This window comes from Saccopteryx bilineata, chromosome 2 (assembly GCF_036850765.1).
Source record: "Saccopteryx bilineata isolate mSacBil1 chromosome 2, mSacBil1_pri_phased_curated, whole genome shotgun sequence".
NCBI classification, from domain to species: Eukaryota; Metazoa; Chordata; class Mammalia; order Chiroptera; family Emballonuridae; genus Saccopteryx; species Saccopteryx bilineata.
In genome coordinates this window covers 228,889,681-228,907,837 of record NC_089491.1, presented here as the reverse complement: position 1 = coordinate 228,907,837, position 18,157 = coordinate 228,889,681, and the positions used below count along the sequence as shown (strand labels likewise).

The window sequence follows — 18,157 nt, the reverse complement described above, 5'->3', positions numbered from 1 at the left end:
TCAATGCTGGCTCTTCCTCCATGTCACCCTGACCTCCTGACCCCTCTGTGCCTGGTAACGATGATGGGACACTAACACAATAGCAGCGCCCGAGAAGAACCAGGTGCATGGTTGGCACTCAGTAAATGGTGGCCCTTAGTAAGCCCTACTCAGCCCAGCTGCCAGGACCTCCACTGTGACAGAGAAGGATCTTTGGGTGACTAGAGTTCACTCAGCTCCTCTGACGCCTTTGCAGACTCTGCCGGACTCGCTTCCATCTCCTCCGGGTAGCATCTTTCTTGTTGCCTGTTTCTATGCCAACAAGACGACAATGTTTTTCTAAAGTCTTTGGACATTGTCCTAGCGAGGAGAATTTCAACAGCATTTGGCTCATGAGGAGAAGGAGGTCAGGGCAGGGGCAACTGCCTCGATCATACGAGCCTTCTCCTTGACCTGCGCCCACCACCCGGAGACGGCCACGTTCATCTCAGCTCTCTGGGACACTTGCCCTCTGCACAGGTTCCTCAAGAAATGCTGCTGTCCGCTGACCCTCCCTGGAGATGGTAGCTCATGGTACCCGGGCATTGCCCTGGCTGGAGCCTGCGTCACGGGGCCTGAAGAGGGAACGTGTGCCCTTTGCCAGACGGCCAGCAGGCACACCCCCCTCGGGCAGCAAGGTGAGTTCCCACTGCCAGTCAGTATTTAACTTTCCACATAAGATTAGATTAAACATTAGGGGTTCATAAGAGCCCAGGATTGCAGACTGCAGTTGGCAAGGGCTCGGTTGGCTGCAGGCTGAGGGTGCCCAGTAGGCTGAGGGTGCCCAGTAGGCTGAGGTTTACGCACAATACTTCGGAGCTCGCCAACCCAGCAAGAGGGTTCAAAGCCCAGCTTTGCAGCAAGGATTTCACGTGCTGCCCAGGTAAGTTTCCATTGCAAAGCCTTTATTTATTTTTATTTACTTCTTTGAGAAATTATGTAACAAAGCTATTTTTCTTTGCCAGAAAATGATAAAAGGAGTGATTTTTAAAAAATAATTCCTGACCTTTCTCTGTCTCCTTCTGTTTTTGGTAGTGGTTTTCTCGTTTTGCCAGTGATTGCCTTTGGATGTACATTTTTGAATTTACTTTTTTAATGGGCGTTTCATGGTAAACATAGATAACATACCTTTTTCTATTCTTTATATAAAAAATGAAAGACTTTGTTGCCTTTTGTAGGCCCAGGCAATGCTAACCATCCCCCATCTCTTAAGAAAAGAGAACTTTGGCTTTGGGGATTGAGTGGGTATCACCTCTCTCATCGTGTAATTCAGTTCATTGTATATGGAATTACACATGTTTGGGACAGGCACTGCTGGAAACGGGGTCACTATGTATCCTGAAGATAGGGAACAACTTGTTGATCTATGTGAGCTTAAACCAGGGTCTTGGTCTCATTTCTTTTGCCATGTTGAGCTGACCAGCCACAGACAATGCAAGTGGGGAGGTGTTAGAAGGTGTGGCTTCCGCTGGGACTAACAACAGAGCCCTAGCCTGGATTCTTCACAGGTCCTAAAAGCTAATGAGTTGCTTTGATGAAAACATTCACCAAACAGTGTTGGCAGTGAGCATGGCCATCCTGTTGTCCCTTCTGTAGAGCACGAGTGCCTTTACTTCCTCCTCTCAAAGGAGCTCCTCCACCGACAGAACCCAAGTTGGAAGGCATATCTGGGCGGCCCAGTGATCACAGGAGCTCCAGTCACTCAGGAGTCTGCAAAACCACCGCTTCTCTGGGAGGACCAGGTGCAAGACCGGGCCACTCGTGGCCCAGTGCACACTGTGACTGCTTCAAAGATGCACTGTCCAATATGCAAAAATGGACATAGAGAGATCCCAACCTTGGCAGCACCTCAGAAAGCACACACAAGGCACTGAATCCCCTGCCCGGCAGAGGTTTGCTTCTCCCTCTCCGTCCCCCTGGTCCAGGTGCTCAGGATTCCCCACTCTCCACACCCCTCCCAGGGGCTCCTCTGCGCTCCCCCAGCCCACCCCAGCCCTGGGTTTGTAAATGTTGGAATCCATGGGAGTCCGAAAGACCAGAGTAACAGGCTTTATTGAAAGGAAGAAAGGAACCCTGCCGGGCACTTCTCCTGGGGGAGAAGAGCACCAGTTACAGACTAGGATGCGAGTTATGTAGTGCTTGGGAGAGCCTGAGGGGATACTGAGGCAAAAGTCCTGGTATGTCCGAAATGCTCCTCCTTGGGGGGCTTCGAGCATGTGGGTGTTGAACCAAAAGTCCTGGTATGTCCGGAGCCCCTCCTTGGGGTGGGTTGTCAACTTTTTGGAATTCCTCTGTCTCAGGGGCGATAGTCCAGTAAGGGTGAGGTCTGACAGATAAGCGGAGCAGCAAGAGGGCAGTTTGGAATTCACGTATCTATCAGTAAACTTACCTCAGGTTCCTTTTCAGTTCTATGTTCTACCCATCCTTTTAACCTGAAATTATTTTATTTCAATATGCTCATTCTGGACAATGTCTTAACAAAAAGTTTTATATAAACTTTTTTTAAATTGATTTGAGAGAGAGAGAGCAAGAGGAAGTGGGGGAAAGAGAGTGAGGTGGGTGGACTTTTTATTCCCCTGTTATGCATCATTGGTTGATTCTTGTATGTGCTCCAACTGGGGATGGAACCCACAACCCACAACCTTGGTGTATCAGGACAATGCTTAAGCAACTGAGATACAGTGCTAGGGCTTTGCTCTACCCATTTTTCAATTTGGCTTCACAAAAAGAAACAGAATTCTCTGCAGAGGTGCAGCAGGGGGAATATACAAGCTGCCAAAATGACGGTTTTCGTTATTGGATGAAGTTGTGGGGGAGGGCTAGAAGAAACCGAGGGAGGTGACCTGTTCCTGCCCTCTCTCCTCTATGAGTCAAACCCGACTTAGCACAGAGGGCAGGGGCCATTGTCTTCTGAGCGATTAAACTAACGTGAACTCCCCCCAAATGAGTAGGTCTTGTCTCTTCAAGGGTTAAGGGATCAGTGGTGAAGTCTTGAGTCGAATGAAAACCAGCCTAGCTATACTTTTTCACAGTGAACTATTATTTTAAGAAAAAAGCACATCTCTGCTGTATTGCTAAGGAAGTGTGCTTGGTGTGTACTTTAGGGCAATCTTATCTATTTGTTAAGTTTCATTTCAAACCACTAGACTTTGTGTGGTGGGAGGGAGAAGGATCTAAGAGCTCTTTGAATAACAGAACTTAAAACATTAGGTTGAGAAACACAGTATCTTAGTTACATTAATTCTCAATGAGGGAAATGTTGGGAAGGCGTGTTCTATAGGGGGAAGTCCAGGAAGTTTATCTGAGCCCCTCCCTGGGGGCAGGGGGGAGATCTGAAACACTCCTCTCCACCCGAGGGAAGGACAGATACACGTTAGAGAGAGGAGACACTGCTCTCAGAGGGCATAGTTAAACCCACTGTTCGGTTGTTTGGGCTTTTATCAACTTGGAGGATCTGCAGGTCCCTGCTAATCACAGGGTCCTTCCTGCCTCCATTCCTCCAGCTCTGTTCACACCTGCTCGCCACATCCACGAGCCATGTTCGGCTCTGGCTCTGTTCTCGGCGCTCCCGATCACGTTGGTTCCTACCTGTTGCAACTACTCTCTGCACCTTGTACTGTCGTTTGCACGCACCTCTGCTGCTACACTGAGCTTCCACACAGAATCCTCATGCTCATCATCTCCGCATTGCCCACGCCAGAGTGCCTGGCACGTTAACTCAGTCAGCAAACATCCATTGTGTGCTACTGTGTATCAGGCTCCATGCTGGGCATTCGCTAGACCAACAGTGATGTGAGCTCTGCCCTCTTGGAGATGACAGCTGAGTGGGAAAGAGGAGACCATAAACCAATAATCACACACACACACACACACACCAGTGATGTATACTCATAATTACCACATGTTACAAAGAGTGCTTGGAACAGAAATGATGAGATACGGATAGAGAAAAGTGGTGATGGTGGGGGAACGATGGAGAGCAGGGCAGGGGTTTCTGCAGGGACAACTGAGCTGGGACTGAAAGGTGGGGGCAGGGGAAAGAGGAGGACACACATTTTATAGGCTGAGGGACCAGAACATGCCTACTTCATGCAGAGGAGAACGTTTACTGACTTGGAGGGTAGAAATGCCCGTGTGACCAGACAGATGGTCAGGAAGGTGGAGTGTCCGGTGAGGTGGGCAGGGGCCAGTGCCAGCCGGGCCAGGTAAGCCCAAAGGAATTAGGATTTTATCTGAGGTTATTTTAAAAATCAAGGCAATGAGATGGTTTCATTTTCCTTTTGAAATTTCAAGACCCACATGAAGTGCTGTGCAGGGCAGAGAGGGGGCAGGAGTGACCCCAAGGAGACGGTCTGAGGGGCACTGCATTGCATTGCAGGTGATACGGCGTCATCTGGTGAGAGGCACACAGAGGCTGGGCAGTGACAGTGAGGGCACAGAGGAGAGCTGGTGGGAGAGACATGAACCATCTCTCAGGTGCTTCTCTGTATCACTCACCTAAAATGCTTCTTTCAAATGTGGATGCCCACAGCCATCTCTTTGGTATACTCGGAAAAAGCACTGCCTAGACATAGGATATGACACAAATTCTGAAGGCCATCAATTTCCCTTTGAAAACTTCAACCCCACTAATTCCCTAAAAGTACAGAACATACATGAGCCATCACTTTAGTCAACAGACGTCTGTTGAATGCCTGTTATGAACAAGGTATTATACTAACTACTGTGAGGTTACTCATCTCTTTTAAAACAAAGTAATGCAAGAATACTGATGAAAATGTGAAACATGAGAAAAGTACAAAAATTAAAAAATTTTAAGTATACCACCACTAACATTTTGAACTATTTATTTGCAGTCTTTTCACCATTTTCACATGCATGTGTGTGTGTGTGTGTGTGTGTGTGTGTATATATACAATTTATATATATACATAAATTGGGGTCATACTATGTGTTGGGGAAAGCCCCAAACGTCTATATTCAGGTTCGATTCCAAAGAAGTGGCACGTAGCCTTATCCAAACTCATAAGCGCTTTAACTGGATTCACTTCTGTGCATGAGCACAGCAGCTGCTCCCGTGGTCGCAGGCAGGATGAAATCCACACCCATCCCAGAACAGGGTCCCCTTTTCATAGGGTGTTAATAGCACAACCAAATGATGGGTGGCCACATACACCACTAGAAAGAACAATCCTAAGTTAAAAGACAACATCGGGCAGTGGCTACACTCTATACATTCATTAACCCTCCTCCTGGGACACAAATGTTTTTCTTTGAGGGCAGCATCCCAGCTTCCAGCTTACTGAGCAGTCAGCCCAGCATGAGGCTACAGAGTCAGAGGGAGAAATCACAAAGAGCACACCACTTCCCAGAAGGCTCTGCTGTGGGAGCCATAGTGCATCTCTATAGTGAGTTCCTCCCTACATTATATATAGTTTTATCCTTCCATTAAACTTTTGTCAGATATCATGCACGCAAGAAATGCATATGAAAAGTTTAAAGAAAAACAAAATAAGCACTCAGCTGTTCACCAGCCAGGTTAAGAAGTAATCACGTGACTTTCCCTTCACACACCCCCTCCCTCCATCCCTCAGTGTAGCCAAATGTGGAAAGGGCCACTTCTAAAAAAAACATGTTCATGTACTTTTACTCTTTACTCTGCAGCAGGAGGGAGATATGCCTCCTTTATCCAATTTGACACAGACCCTGGAAGATGCCTTCAGAAAGATTTTCATCACATACATGGACAACTGGCGCAGGAACACAACGGCAGAGCAAGACGCCCTGCAAGCCAAGGTCGACGCCGAGAATTTCTACTACGTTATCCTGTACCTTATGGTGATGATTGGCATGTTCTCCTTCATCGTCGTGGCCATCCTGGTGAGCACGGTGAAGTCCAAGAGGCAAGAGCACTCCCAGGACCCCTATCACCAGTACATTGTGGACGACTGGAGGGAGAAGTACAAGAGTCAGATTCTAAACCTAGAGGACCCCAAGGCCACCATCCACGAGAACCTCGGCGCGGCGGGGTTCAAGATGTCTCCCTGACAAGCGGGAAGGGCAGGAAGCTGACCTCTGGTGTCCGGATAGGAAGGCACGCCTGCACCGTGGAGCAGATCCAAACTGTCGCTGCTCAGAAGACACTACGTCCCTTGCTCTTTGCTGAGACTTTCACAGAGACCATGTGGTTGGTCAACTAAGACAGGTGGTGTTTGCATCTTAGCACCTGATGCTTGCGCATTGGAACAGAATTCTCTGCTGAAGACTTCTTTTACTTTCTGTGCAGTGGAGATGTCACTTTAATCAGTGTCAACGGTGGACCTAGAGCCAGGCTGGACGTGAAGTGTCTGGGCAGGGGCAGTGAGAAAAGGAAAGGGAGGTTTATAGGCACTGAATATTCTTTCTCATGAAACGTTATTTTGTATGTGGCTAATTCAATTTGTAGATAGGGTATATAAGCCAGAGGTTCAAAATCTAGCGCTTGCTCACTGGACTGACATAGGAGCACCTGTTAAGTCATAAATGTAGAGTCTTAAGTGAAAACAAACAGATTCATAGGAATTATGTGTACTGTTTTCCTGGCATTTAACTTATTTGGAAGTCTGAAGACAGAACAAACATTTCACAGGGCGACAAGTCCACACCAGACAAGTAGAATCTTGAAGAACCACCCAGTACAAACATATTTTTAAGGAACATTTAAAGTTTTACAGAACACTAACTTTTAAAAATCCTTGTTACTACGAGAGAAAGTTATAAAAGGTATGACACTGCTTTATAAACAACCTTTTCTTTTCATTCACTTTTATTTTCTTCTCTTTACAATTACTTACCTTTACTCATGCTTGAAAAGACAAAAAGTACAGGAGTGTCTGAATGGCCGATGTCTGTGGAAAAGTTAGGCAGCAGCTGCTTAATATTTGGTACCATGGTGTTCACGAGCTCACAGAAGGCACTCGGAGATCCTTGTATTCTTGTCAGACAGTTTCATTGATAGATGACGCATTTGCAGTCCACAGATTAGGTGGCTTCATTCAGTAATAAGCAACATTTAACCTCTGTCTACTTGGGTCACTGGCCTAGACCTCAGCAGTGTAGAGGTGACTGGGACTCCCTGAGCTGGAGGAACCCACTCAGCAAGGAGTAAGTCAGAAACTTAAACATCACGACAACATGATGTGACAAGGTTACAACAGAGATGGACACAAAGTGGGCAGAGCAGGAGCAGGGACAGGAGGGCAGGCCTAACTCAGGTCACAGGCTACTCTCTCAGGGGCTCAGAGCAGGCACTCAGTGGCCAGACAGGCGCATGAGGCCTCTCTTACCCTTCCCCCCTCCCCATCTCCCCATCTACTCAGCACAGGGGAGCAATGGGTGCAGCAAGCACCTCAAGGCTCAGGGCCCTAAGACAAAATTCAAAAAGGAGCCCTTCTTCAAGGCATGCTTGCTTGTAGGATGGATTGCATCGACTACAGGGTTTATCTCATTGAAGTGAGATGTGTACCAGGTATCTACGTCCTAATAACAAGCATGCAATCATGCTACTGAGGCAGGACAGTGAGCATAGGGAACAGAGGCCCCGGGCTCTACCCCTCCCCTCTCCTTCCACATTCAAACACTGCGGCTGTGACTTCTGACTAGACACCTGTCCCCCGCTGCTCCCCTCCCAACTTTCTGGGGTAAGAAACAGTTGAGACCAATGAAAACCAGCCTCAGTCAGAGCTGGCAGCTATGGTGACCTATGTAGCAGTTTTAAAGTTGCTCTCCCCCCTCCATATCACCCCACCACCATCCAGAGAGGAGGGACTGTGATGAACTGTGCTGACGACTAACCCGGGCACAGCATCAAAGAAAACGAACCGGCCCTGGCCAATTGGCTCAGTGGTAGAGCGTCGGCCTGGCGTGCGGGAGTCCCGGGTTCGATTCCCGGCCAGGGCACACAGGAGAAGCGCCCATCTGCTTCTCCACCCCTCCCCCTCTCCTTCCTCTCTGTCTCTCTCTTCCCCTCCCGCAGCGAGGCTCCATTGGAGCAAGGATGGCCCGGGCGCTGGGGATGGCTCCTTGGCCTCTGCCCCAGGCGCTAGAGTGGCTCTGGTCGCGGCAGAGCGTTGCCCCCTGGTGGGCAGAGCGTCGCCCCCTGGTGGGCGTGCCGGGTGGATCCTGGTTGGGCGCATGCGGGAGTCTGTCTGACTGTCTCTCCCTGTTTCCAGCTTCAGAAAAATACCAAAAATTTTTTAAAAAAAGAAAACGAACCACCCTCCTCCCTCCCCTTGCCTACCATGAATAAAAACCTCCTCCCAGACACGTCACCCTCTGAGTCTGCCGCACTCTCCATACTATCACTTGACTAAACCCGCTATGCTTTACGAAATCTCTGTTTCGCCCTTGAATTTTTTCCTGCGTGGTGATGAGCACCTGGACACTGTCGCTGGGTTGAGGCCTCCCTGGGGGCCCTCTGGCATCAGCTCTGGTGAGCCAACCACGCCTTCCTCTCACAGCGGTGCCTGGGAGACATGCAACCAGGGAGCAGTAGGCAGCGGCAGCTGTCCCAGGCTAGCCCCTGACCCTGTCTCCAGAAACCCGTGTCTTGTTCTCGCTCTTCTCTGACTGTATGTCTCCCCCTGGGCTTCTCTCAAGCCCCCTTCCCTCACCTTTGCCCTGAGGAGACGTGCACCTGAACTGCAGAGGAGTGAGTTGTCTGCCCACTTGAAACCACTGGTGAGTCAGTCCATGTGGACATGCATTGTTTTACCTCTGCCTTTTACAAACACAAATCTTTTTGGAATTGTCTGTTCTTTTGGGGACTGGACACCCTTGATCTAGTCAAGCGATTTTCAACTGGTGTGCCATGGCACACCCATGTGCCGCAAGAGTTGTTCAAACATGCACATTGACTATTTAAGGCCAGGTATTGCATGTTTGAACAATCTTGTGGCTCATGGGTATGCCGCAGCACATGGGTTGAAAATCGCTGTGTTGGACCACCATGTAGCCTGAAGGCTGAACAGGTCCATTCAATGTCCATTTGTTATCTTAAGGACACATTCCAGGACCCCTCCATTATAATTTACATGGCTCCCTCACTACTCTGAGACATGTGTCCTTGTTCTTACCTTGTTTCCTGCCACTACATGAATATCCCTCACCTTCCCTTTGGGGAGCAAATAAGATTGAGTAGAACCTGGTCTGAATGTAAGCTGTCACTCTTACAGTAAATTATTTTATTCTGTGGTCACTGGGGAGTCTCTCCAGACTGATCCTTAACTGCCTGAGTTCCCGGACTATCTTTTCTTTCCTTACTGACCATGGTGACAACCTCCATGATTGGGCTTGTAACTGGAGCGAAGCCTCTGCATGGGCACCCACCTTGGCATCCCAGATTTAATAATTGGCCATAACTGTATCGGCCCCAAAGGAGGACAGGGCAAAGTTCAGGTTAACATGGACCAAACCCCTCCAGAGCCCTCCTTCCTCACTCCTCTCCCTATGCCAGACAGGTCAACAAATCCTCACCAGGTGGGAAGCCTTGGGCCCAAGGTAGGATTTAGGATCACATTGGTCACTCCCAGGAATGCCCAGGACAAGCTGGCCAGACTTAGTGGTATGGGGATGCCCTGCCCCATAGGTTTGGACCCTTAGTGCACCCTCAAAGTCCCCTGCCTGAGTGGAGTAAGTCCATCATCAAAGCAGCTGGTCACCGCTGTGACTGTTGGTAAGTCTGCCCTCAGGACAGGGTCTCACTGGTACACAGCCTCTTCATTCCCCAGCATTACAGGAAACTCTGTGTCCAATCTTGAGGAATCACCATTAGGCTACAACTTAACCAACTGAAAGGACTTCAAGTTAGATTGTGTAAAACAAACAAAAGCCCCCTCATTCTCCTGTATGATAATGTTTGGCCACTATACAAATTGGGGAATGGGGAACCTGGCCTGAGGGTGAGACCCTAAATTACAATACTATTCTGCAATTAGACTGTTTCTGTAATTGACACACCCCCCCAAAGAAAAGGACAGAAATTCTCTATGTCCAATCTTTATGGAATTATATCAGGATCCAGAAAAAAAAGGACTTCCTGCAAAATTTATTATGCTCATTCTACCCCCACCAGTTCCCTTCAGTAAAACCTAGACATCTTAGATCAGTGTTTGTCCATGGACTGGTGCTGTTCCACCAGAAATTTTGTGCCAGTCTGTGATAGAGTTAACCACCTAGAAGTTCTATGAAGACTACTCTGTAATCATTGGGTCTGTAATCTTCAAAAAGCACCTGGATGGTTGACTATTTTGCAGACTGGAATGACACTTCTGGTGAACCAGTGCCAGTCCACAGACCAGCAGTTGAAGAACACTGTTCTAGCCTTGGCCAGTTGGCTCAGTGGTAGAGCATCAGCCCAGTGTGTGGATGTCCCAGGTTTGATTCCTAGTCATGGCACATAGGATAAGTGACCATCTGCTTCTCCACCCCTCCCTCTCCTCTCTCTCTCTCTCTCTCTCTCTCTCTCTCTCTTCCCACAGCCATGGCTCAATTGGTTCAAAAGCATTGGCCCCGGGCACTGAGGATGGCTCTGTGGAGCCTCCGCCTCAGGTACTAAAAATACCTCAGTTGTGAGCATAGGCGGATGGATCTCTGTTGGGGTGCATTTGGGAGTCTGTCTCTCTATCTCTCCTCCTCTCACTTGGAAAAGAGGGGAAAAAAGAAAAAAGAAAGAAAACACTGTCCTAGACAACCCTTTCCCTCTTGGGACCACCCCCATCACACCCAATAAAAGGAGAGAGGGACAGAGAACAGGCCCCTCTCAGGGCTCCCTGAATACTTCCTCCTCAACACCTTCTATGACACTTCTGGCTTTGCCTCCTCTTATACACCTCTACACCCTCCACCTCTCGTGGAAGTTGTGAAACCCAGCCCCGCAGGACACACCAGGAGGGCACGTCGTACCATCCAGACCCCACCAAACTGTGATCTCTCAGCAAGGTCACAAATGGAAAAACGAGAACCACAATGGGTCGCATCCCATTAGCTCTGACTGGCCTCGCCCAAGGTAAAACCAAGATGGGCCGATCCTCAGAGGACCCAGGTTGGTTTGCAGATGAGTTTTAAGCTCTGACAACATCTTTGACCTGGCTTAGAGAGCCATTCATATTGGCCTATCCACCTGCTGTACTCCTAAGAAAAAACGCAGGATCTGGTTAGCGGCTCAGGCACAGGCTGAGGGAATGGTGGCAGCCCAACTGGACTGACACCCAGTGAGGGCGACTGCAGCCCCCCAAGGTCCAGCCTGGAACTCCCAGGTGGGACAGGCAGCCCTCGCGAGGAAAGACCACATACTGTATGACAGATTGCCTCATAAGCAACATGAAAAGTGTGTCATCCAGCTTGTCACCTATAAAAACGTAAAAGAGGTAATACACACACACAAAAAAAAAATAAAAATATCCTACTCTATTTTAGGGCAGACTGATTGAGGCCATTAGCAAGTACACCAATATAGACCCCTATGCCCTTGAAGGACAAGCATTATTCGGTCAACATTTTATTAGCCAATCCAGCCCAGATTATCAGGCAAAAGTGACAAAAACTTAAATTTGGCCCTTGGACCCCAAGGACTTGGTTACTGGATTTGGCCTTCAGAGTCTTCAATTATCTAGACCAGGGGTGGTCAACCTTTTTATACCTACTGCCCACAACTTTTGTATCTCTGTTAGTAGTAAAATTTTCTAACCACCCACCGGTTCCACGGTAATGGTGATTCATAAATTAGGGAAGTAACTTTACTTTATAAAATTTATAAAGCAGAGTTACAGCCAGTTAAAGCATATAATAATAATTACTTACCAAGTACTTTATGTCGGATTTTCGCTGTTTGGCAGAATAAATCTTTATAAAACAACTTACTATAGTTCAATTTATCTTTTTATTTATACTTTGGTTGCTCTGCTACTGCCTATCATGAAAGCTGAAATGCCCACTAGTGGGCGGTAGGGACCAGGTTGATTACCACTGCTCTAGACCAAAATGAAAGGGATGAAAGGACCCAGCATGAGCCCAGACAGGCCAACTGCTGGCTCAAAGAGTAGCTGTCGCCATCGCTGGCACCCTGCAGCCTCCAGGTCACCCAAGGGAAATGCCGGGAACCCAAGTGAAGTGCTCCCCGGAACCCCTCAGGGGACTTGCTTTGCGTGTGGTGAGCCAGTACACTAGAATAGGGTCTCCAAAACCTGAGACCTTGGTGTCCTCTCCCCAGGAAAGAGCCACCTGGGTCTCGCCCTCTTTGCAACTGGCCAGATCATTAGGAGAGGGACTGTCCTCGGCTCTAAGAGAGAAGGGGATTCCTGAACCCGTGACGGCCCTAAGCGAGAAAGACAGAAGGGGCCCAGGGTTCCTGGTGGCTCCACAGGAAAAACATCTCGTGACTACCAAAAAGGCTGGGTGACTCATGATGTAGCAGGTAATGTTGATTTTTTTAAAAACTGACACAAAAGCCACCTACTTGGTCTTAACAGAACACATGGGGCCCTTAACAGCTACAGTTTTCACCTTCACTGGGTGTAGACAGACAGCTCTCCCCCGCAAAAAAAAATTTTACTTCATTCCTTAGCTGCTGCCTCCAAGATTGTTTACTTTCTCCCTAGGATTACATAGCTCATGGAGACCTCAATCTTCAGAAAAAATAAAAGAAGGCTAATCATCACTTAAAGAAAATCTTAGCAAAATTATGCCAAGAGACCCAGAAGACATGGCTCCATCCCCTCCCCATAGTCCTCCTAAGGTACAGGGGATCCCACATCAAACTCAGAGCCAGGTCCTTTCACGATGTTATACGAAAGGCCCTGCTAAACCTCTTACACATACTTTTACCCAGAATTCCAGGAGCAACTCAAATATATTTCCAACCTGGGACAGGCATGACGGGCCCTCCAAAATGTGGCAACCAAGTCCTTCCACCCAATCAATCAAGCATATCCCCCAGGGGACTGGGTTCTTCTCAAGACATAAAAAGAGAGCTTCCCAGAGGACTAGTTAACACCAAAATATAATAGAAACGACCATACCAAGCCCTGCTAGCCACTGACATGCAGTCAAATTACATGGCATACCACCCTGGATCCATCCATTGAGAGCAGCGATTTTCAACCTGTGTGCCGCAAGAGTTTTTAAAACATGCACTATACCTCACATATTGCATGTTTTAAAAACCCACAGCACACGGTGGGAAATCGCTGCTCTCAGTGGATGGATCCAGGGTGGTACGCAGTGCAATCTCACTGCCATGGGAGCAGCAGGCAGGGCTTGGTATGGCACACTGGTTGAAAACTGCTGATCTTGAAAAAAAAAATCCTAAGTCTTTGCAGAAAACAAAAGGAGGACAACTACACATGTGGGCCCCTAGGGTCTTAAAGTTACTCTTTAAAAGACAACCCAGAAAAAAACCAAAACTCAACAGATAAGACAAATTTTAAAAAGACATTTAAAGTAACTCTGTGCTCAGGCAGAATGCTTTGTACCTTTACCCAGGAAAAGCCTCTGCTGCCTCCATCTGGAACGCTGTTAGCTCAGTCGTCCCCTCTGTGACCTGATTTTTGCCATTACTTGGCCCTATAATGTTGAGGACCGCAAGCCGACAGAATCCTTGCGGTTAAGCCCCTTAGGGGCACTGGAGCCTTTAAGGGCATATGCCAAGAGCTGGTATTTTGCCTGCTCTTTTTGGGCTCTGCCTGCCTTCTGTTCCTCTCGGTCATTATAGACCTTAAAAGCCATGCTCAGGAGATCTCCTCTGCCTTTTTTAAACTGTTTCTGAATATCTAGGGCTGATTGGAAAGAGACAGAAGGACAGCAGAATTTGCAGGAGGAGAAAGTTAAGAGGATTTGATAGGTGGAACAGAGAGAAGGCTGAGAGCAAAGTAAAATAAGCTTTATACAATTGCTCTTGTGCAGTGGATCTCCCTGCTATTTTGCTACTGCTTGTCTTTGGCCCATGCCTTTTTAATCTCTTTATTAAGTTTGTATCTTCCAGGTTACAACAGTTTCACGTAAAAAAGATGCTTCAAGAGTGTCATGCGTCAACATCCTGGGGACATAGGGCTCTGGCCCTTAGCTCAGGCAGAGAGAGATGTTTTATCCCAGGCTAGGCAGGGTCTACACGCAATCTCAGCCTGAAGCAATAACAGAAGACTGACCTTCGGTCCTTCATCTCCCCATAGGATGATGGGATCAAAGTCTCTCAGGGGGCATTTTTGAGGCAGGCAGGGCAGTTAGCATAGGGAACAGAGGCCCTGGGCTCTACCCCTCCCCTCTCCTTCCACATTCAAACACTGCAGATGTGACTTGTGGCTAGACACCTGTCCCCTGCTGCTCCCCTTCCAATTTCAGTTGAGACAAAAACCGGCTTCAGCCAGAGTTGGTGTAAAGCCAGAAGCCAAGGCCAGGGCCACCATCAGAGCAGCCCAGCCCATGCAGGTTCGCATTGAATTCGGACAGTCGGTAAAGAAGCAGTGGAGCCAAAAACTGATGGGCCATAGTCTTTAATTCTAGCTTGCACCCGGCGGGCAAGTAAAAATACACACTGGGCTCCAAAACCCAATCACATTCAGTGCTCACAAAGCCACTGACTTATCCAAGTTTCCTAGAATCAAAGGTTTCTAGCTCACCAGACTTATTCACCTATGTTCCCCATCTCCTTCCTTATCCCAAATACAAACTCTACACAAACTGGCATCTCACTCAGCACTCCACCATCTTGGCTGCTTCCCCTGGCCTACTCCACGTGGCCTTTCTCTGCTCTCTGCTCTGCTCTCTCCTCTAATGATAACCTCAAGAACCAAGAGCGCCAACTCTCGTTCTGCCCCCATTTTATATTGTAGCTTCACAACCTCTAATCCAATATACAAAACAGGGAAGTCTCTAATACAAAGTCACTTCTCTGAGGCATGATTGGATTGTACCACCCCACATCAAAAAGGGTGGGAAAGGCTTAATCCCAAAACCAAGCCCCAGCTACAAGGATTCTCAACACACATTAATATCACCTGGGCGATGGCCTCACGTGGGCAGCGCTATTTTTAACAAAGTGAGCATAATATATTTTATCTGCCCAACAGTTGGCAACCATGGTGACCTATGTCGCAGTTTCGAAGCTGCTCTCCTCCCTCCAGATCACCCCACCACCATCTGGAGAGGAGGGACTGAGACGAACGGCACCGACAACCACCCTGCTAATACAAATCTCCACCCAGACCCAACCGGTGCAACTCACTCTCTGAGTCTGCCCCCACTCTCCTCCCCCTTGAGTGTGTACTCACTTTAATAAACCAGCTATGCTTTGCTAAATCTGTCTCACTCTTGAATATCTTCCTGTGTGGTGACAAGAACTTGGACACTGTCGCTGAGTTGCGGCCGCACTTGGCCGCCACAGGGGCCCTCCGGCATCACTACCAGAAGCATTAAATACAGTGCTAGGAGAAGATATTCCTATTTTAAGAGCAGACGTGGCAACAGTGGCTTCCTTCCTCAGACCAGAAACCCAGAAATGCTGTTGCACACAGAACATCCACCCTAACGTGCCCAAGGCAGTGACTCAGGCTACAAAAAATCTGGGCCTTGGGGCTGAATCCAGAAGGGAATGCAAGATTTCCTCCAGGTGGCAAAGGTCAGGCTCCTCTGAGCCCTCTTGTCACACTAAGAGACTTGACCAAACACTAGCATAGTGTCTAGCACCTCAAGGCTGCATCCTTAAGATGACCCCTGTTGGTCAAATAAGTTTGTAAATATGATATATATGTTTGCTCGCTTGTGACTTATATTGGGTGTGGGGGACAGGCTATAAGCAGGCCAGGTCGTTGTAGCCTAAGGTTTGGTTTTGGGACTAAGCTTTTCCCCACACCCTTGACTGATTGTATGATCTGGGTGGTGCACTCTCATGAGGAATCCAATTATGCCTTGGATAAGTGACTTTGTATCAGAGACTTCCTTGTTTGTATATTGGATTAAGGGATTTTGGTTTTCTACACTATAAAGTGGGACAGACCAGGAGCTTGGACACACAGTTCCTGCTATCGCAATTGCAGGGGCTTCCCTGATCCCTTGCCCTTCATGGGAAGAGCTGGTTTTCTGCTTTTCCCTTGTCTTCTTTTGTGGTTTGCCTGTCTTGGTGAGACACCAATAAATAGGATGGCCCCCCATCCTCTGACTCCGCCATTTCTTTATCGTCTGCCCAAATCCAATGGGAACCTGCATGTGAATGGCCACGATGGCGGCTCCTGGCCTTACAACCCCAGCCCTCTTTTTAAAATTTTTTTATTTATCTTAGTGAAGAGAGGAGAGAGAGAGAGAGAGAGAGAGAGAGAGAGAGAGAGAGAGAGAAGTGGGGAGGAGAAGGAAGCATCAATTCTCATATGTGCCCCTGGGGTTTCAAACCAGGGACCTCAGCATTCCACGGTGACCACTACGCCACCACAGACCAGGCTCCAGCAGGCTTTCAAGTAGTGCCTCCCTGAGAAAGTTCCACCTGCCAGGTTGTTCCAGTACAAACCTGATAGGAAAATCAGCCCCCAGATCCCCTTTTAACACAGTTACTTTAGAAACCTTGCGATTATATTCCTTTGTCTCTACTTTTGGGATGTAAATTTTTTACCACCCAGAACTGTCCGGTTTTTGAAATGGCAACATTCAAGGAGGTGAACTCTACCTGCTTGGTGGGTTTGGTGGGTTACCTTGCTCTGCTTGCAACACTGCCTTAGGTCATAAAGATAGAAGCTGGTTCTCCTCCAGATAATTGTCTGTTAATAAATCCAGATTAGACTGACCAATGCCATGCTTTTTGTAAATTGCTGCTGTCTTAATTCTGCTCAAGTGTCCCCATTCCCTCATTCTACCTTTAAAATGCCATGCACGTTACTTCTGCCTCAATTGAAGTTGAATTTAGTTCATACTGGACCTTTCTGCCTATGGCAATACTGACTACATCAAGTTGATCCTTAACACCTTAACTAGATCACCAGTTTTGTTTGTCTTTGATGCATGAAACAAACTGGGGGGGGGGGGGCGGGTCAGGGGGGTAGGGGAGATCTAAGTTTTTCTTAATTAAGTACATTTTGTCATCACTGAAAGTATATAATACCAACATGGATGGCTATCACCCACCTTTACTTTGGTGGAATGGGAGAAATGAGGGATCTTTACAAGAATTCTGGATATGCAGCTGCGGAAACCGTCCACCCCGGTTCGCCACTCGTTTCAGTCCTAACCAAATCCAAGCTTGCCACTTTCGACCCCAAACGAAAAATGTCAGTTCAAACGTGTTTTTCGTTCCCACCCGCGTTTACTTTCAGAGCGCCCTCTGCTTGGTCCGCTGGCTCCGGAAGACCTGCATCCGACTCAGTGCTGAGAGCTCAGGAGCGATTTGGGAACAAAGCGTGACTGCTAGGTCCAGACCTCCGGGTCCAGTGTAAGCTCTGGACACGCTGGCGTTTAGTCTTGGACAGGTTCCCTTAACGTCCTTGTGTTTATCTACATTTGCCTCATCTGTGAAATGGTCATAATTACATTCTGTCCTTTGCAGGCTTGGTGAGACTTCCATTAGACCTGAGCCTCAAAGTGCTTAGAACGTAGCGATTTGTTCCTTTCTCCAGGAAAACTTGGCTGGACAGAACCATTTCCCTGCCCGGAGGGCTGTCCTTCCCTAACACCTACACTTCTGCACCACGCAGTCACAGGGGTCAGGTTGAGCCACTGCGTCTCCATGACTCATTGCACCGAACAGTCTTCTCCCCGGGCGTCAGTCTCAACCCGCCGAGGGGTGAGCAGCGCTCAGACCGGCCCTCCGTCACCTTGGGGCTCCCGTGGTCCGGGGCTGAGTGTGCTCCAGCTCTGCACGCGTGAACCTGGGAACCCAGCGCCGGGGCACCCACGCGGTCCTAAAGGACTGCGCGCATTTTGTCAAAGAAGATGAAAACTAAATTTGGAAACGTCTGGGGATCCCGGGATCCTCCGCGGCACATTGTAGCGAACAGCATCCTGGGAATGCAGGGCAGCTGAGGGCGGAGGGACCCGGAGACGCTCGCTCCTCTGTCCTTCTTCCGCTCAGGTAAGCTCAGAACTAGGGCAGAAGCCGGACCTCCCTCGCCCCCCACCCTACTGC

At 48.4% G+C, this 18,157-nt stretch overlaps 1 protein-coding gene and 1 long non-coding RNA gene across 3 annotated transcripts; one reads left to right on the top strand and one right to left on the bottom strand.

Moving 5' to 3' along the window:
• Window positions 1-762: 762 nt before the first annotated feature.
• KCNE2 (potassium voltage-gated channel subfamily E regulatory subunit 2) lies at window positions 763-6,076 on the top strand. Its single transcript, XM_066259447.1, has 2 exons — window positions 763-901; window positions 5,683-6,076. Exon 2 carries the CDS (start codon window positions 5,695-5,697, stop codon window positions 6,064-6,066), a length of 372 nt encoding a protein of 123 aa, XP_066115544.1. The 5' UTR covers window positions 763-901; window positions 5,683-5,694; the 3' UTR covers window positions 6,067-6,076.
• LOC136325298 (uncharacterized) lies at window positions 5,884-18,100 on the bottom strand. Of its 2 annotated transcripts, none has more exons than XR_010729237.1 (3): window positions 17,161-18,100; window positions 6,092-6,365; window positions 5,884-5,966 (listed from the first exon to the last, which is right to left on the bottom strand). It is a non-coding gene; the product is annotated as an uncharacterized lncRNA (long non-coding RNA). The 2 variants fall into 2 exon arrangements; XR_010729236.1 differs by lacking the exon at window positions 17,161-18,100 and adding an exon at window positions 6,852-7,058.
• Window positions 18,101-18,157: the final 57 nt, after the last annotated feature.

Excerpts from the sequence above, each read along its gene's own strand:
- KCNE2 (XM_066259447.1), top strand. The coding sequence starts at position 5,695 with ATGCCTCCTTTATCCAATTTGACACAGACCCTGGAAGATGCCTTCAGA.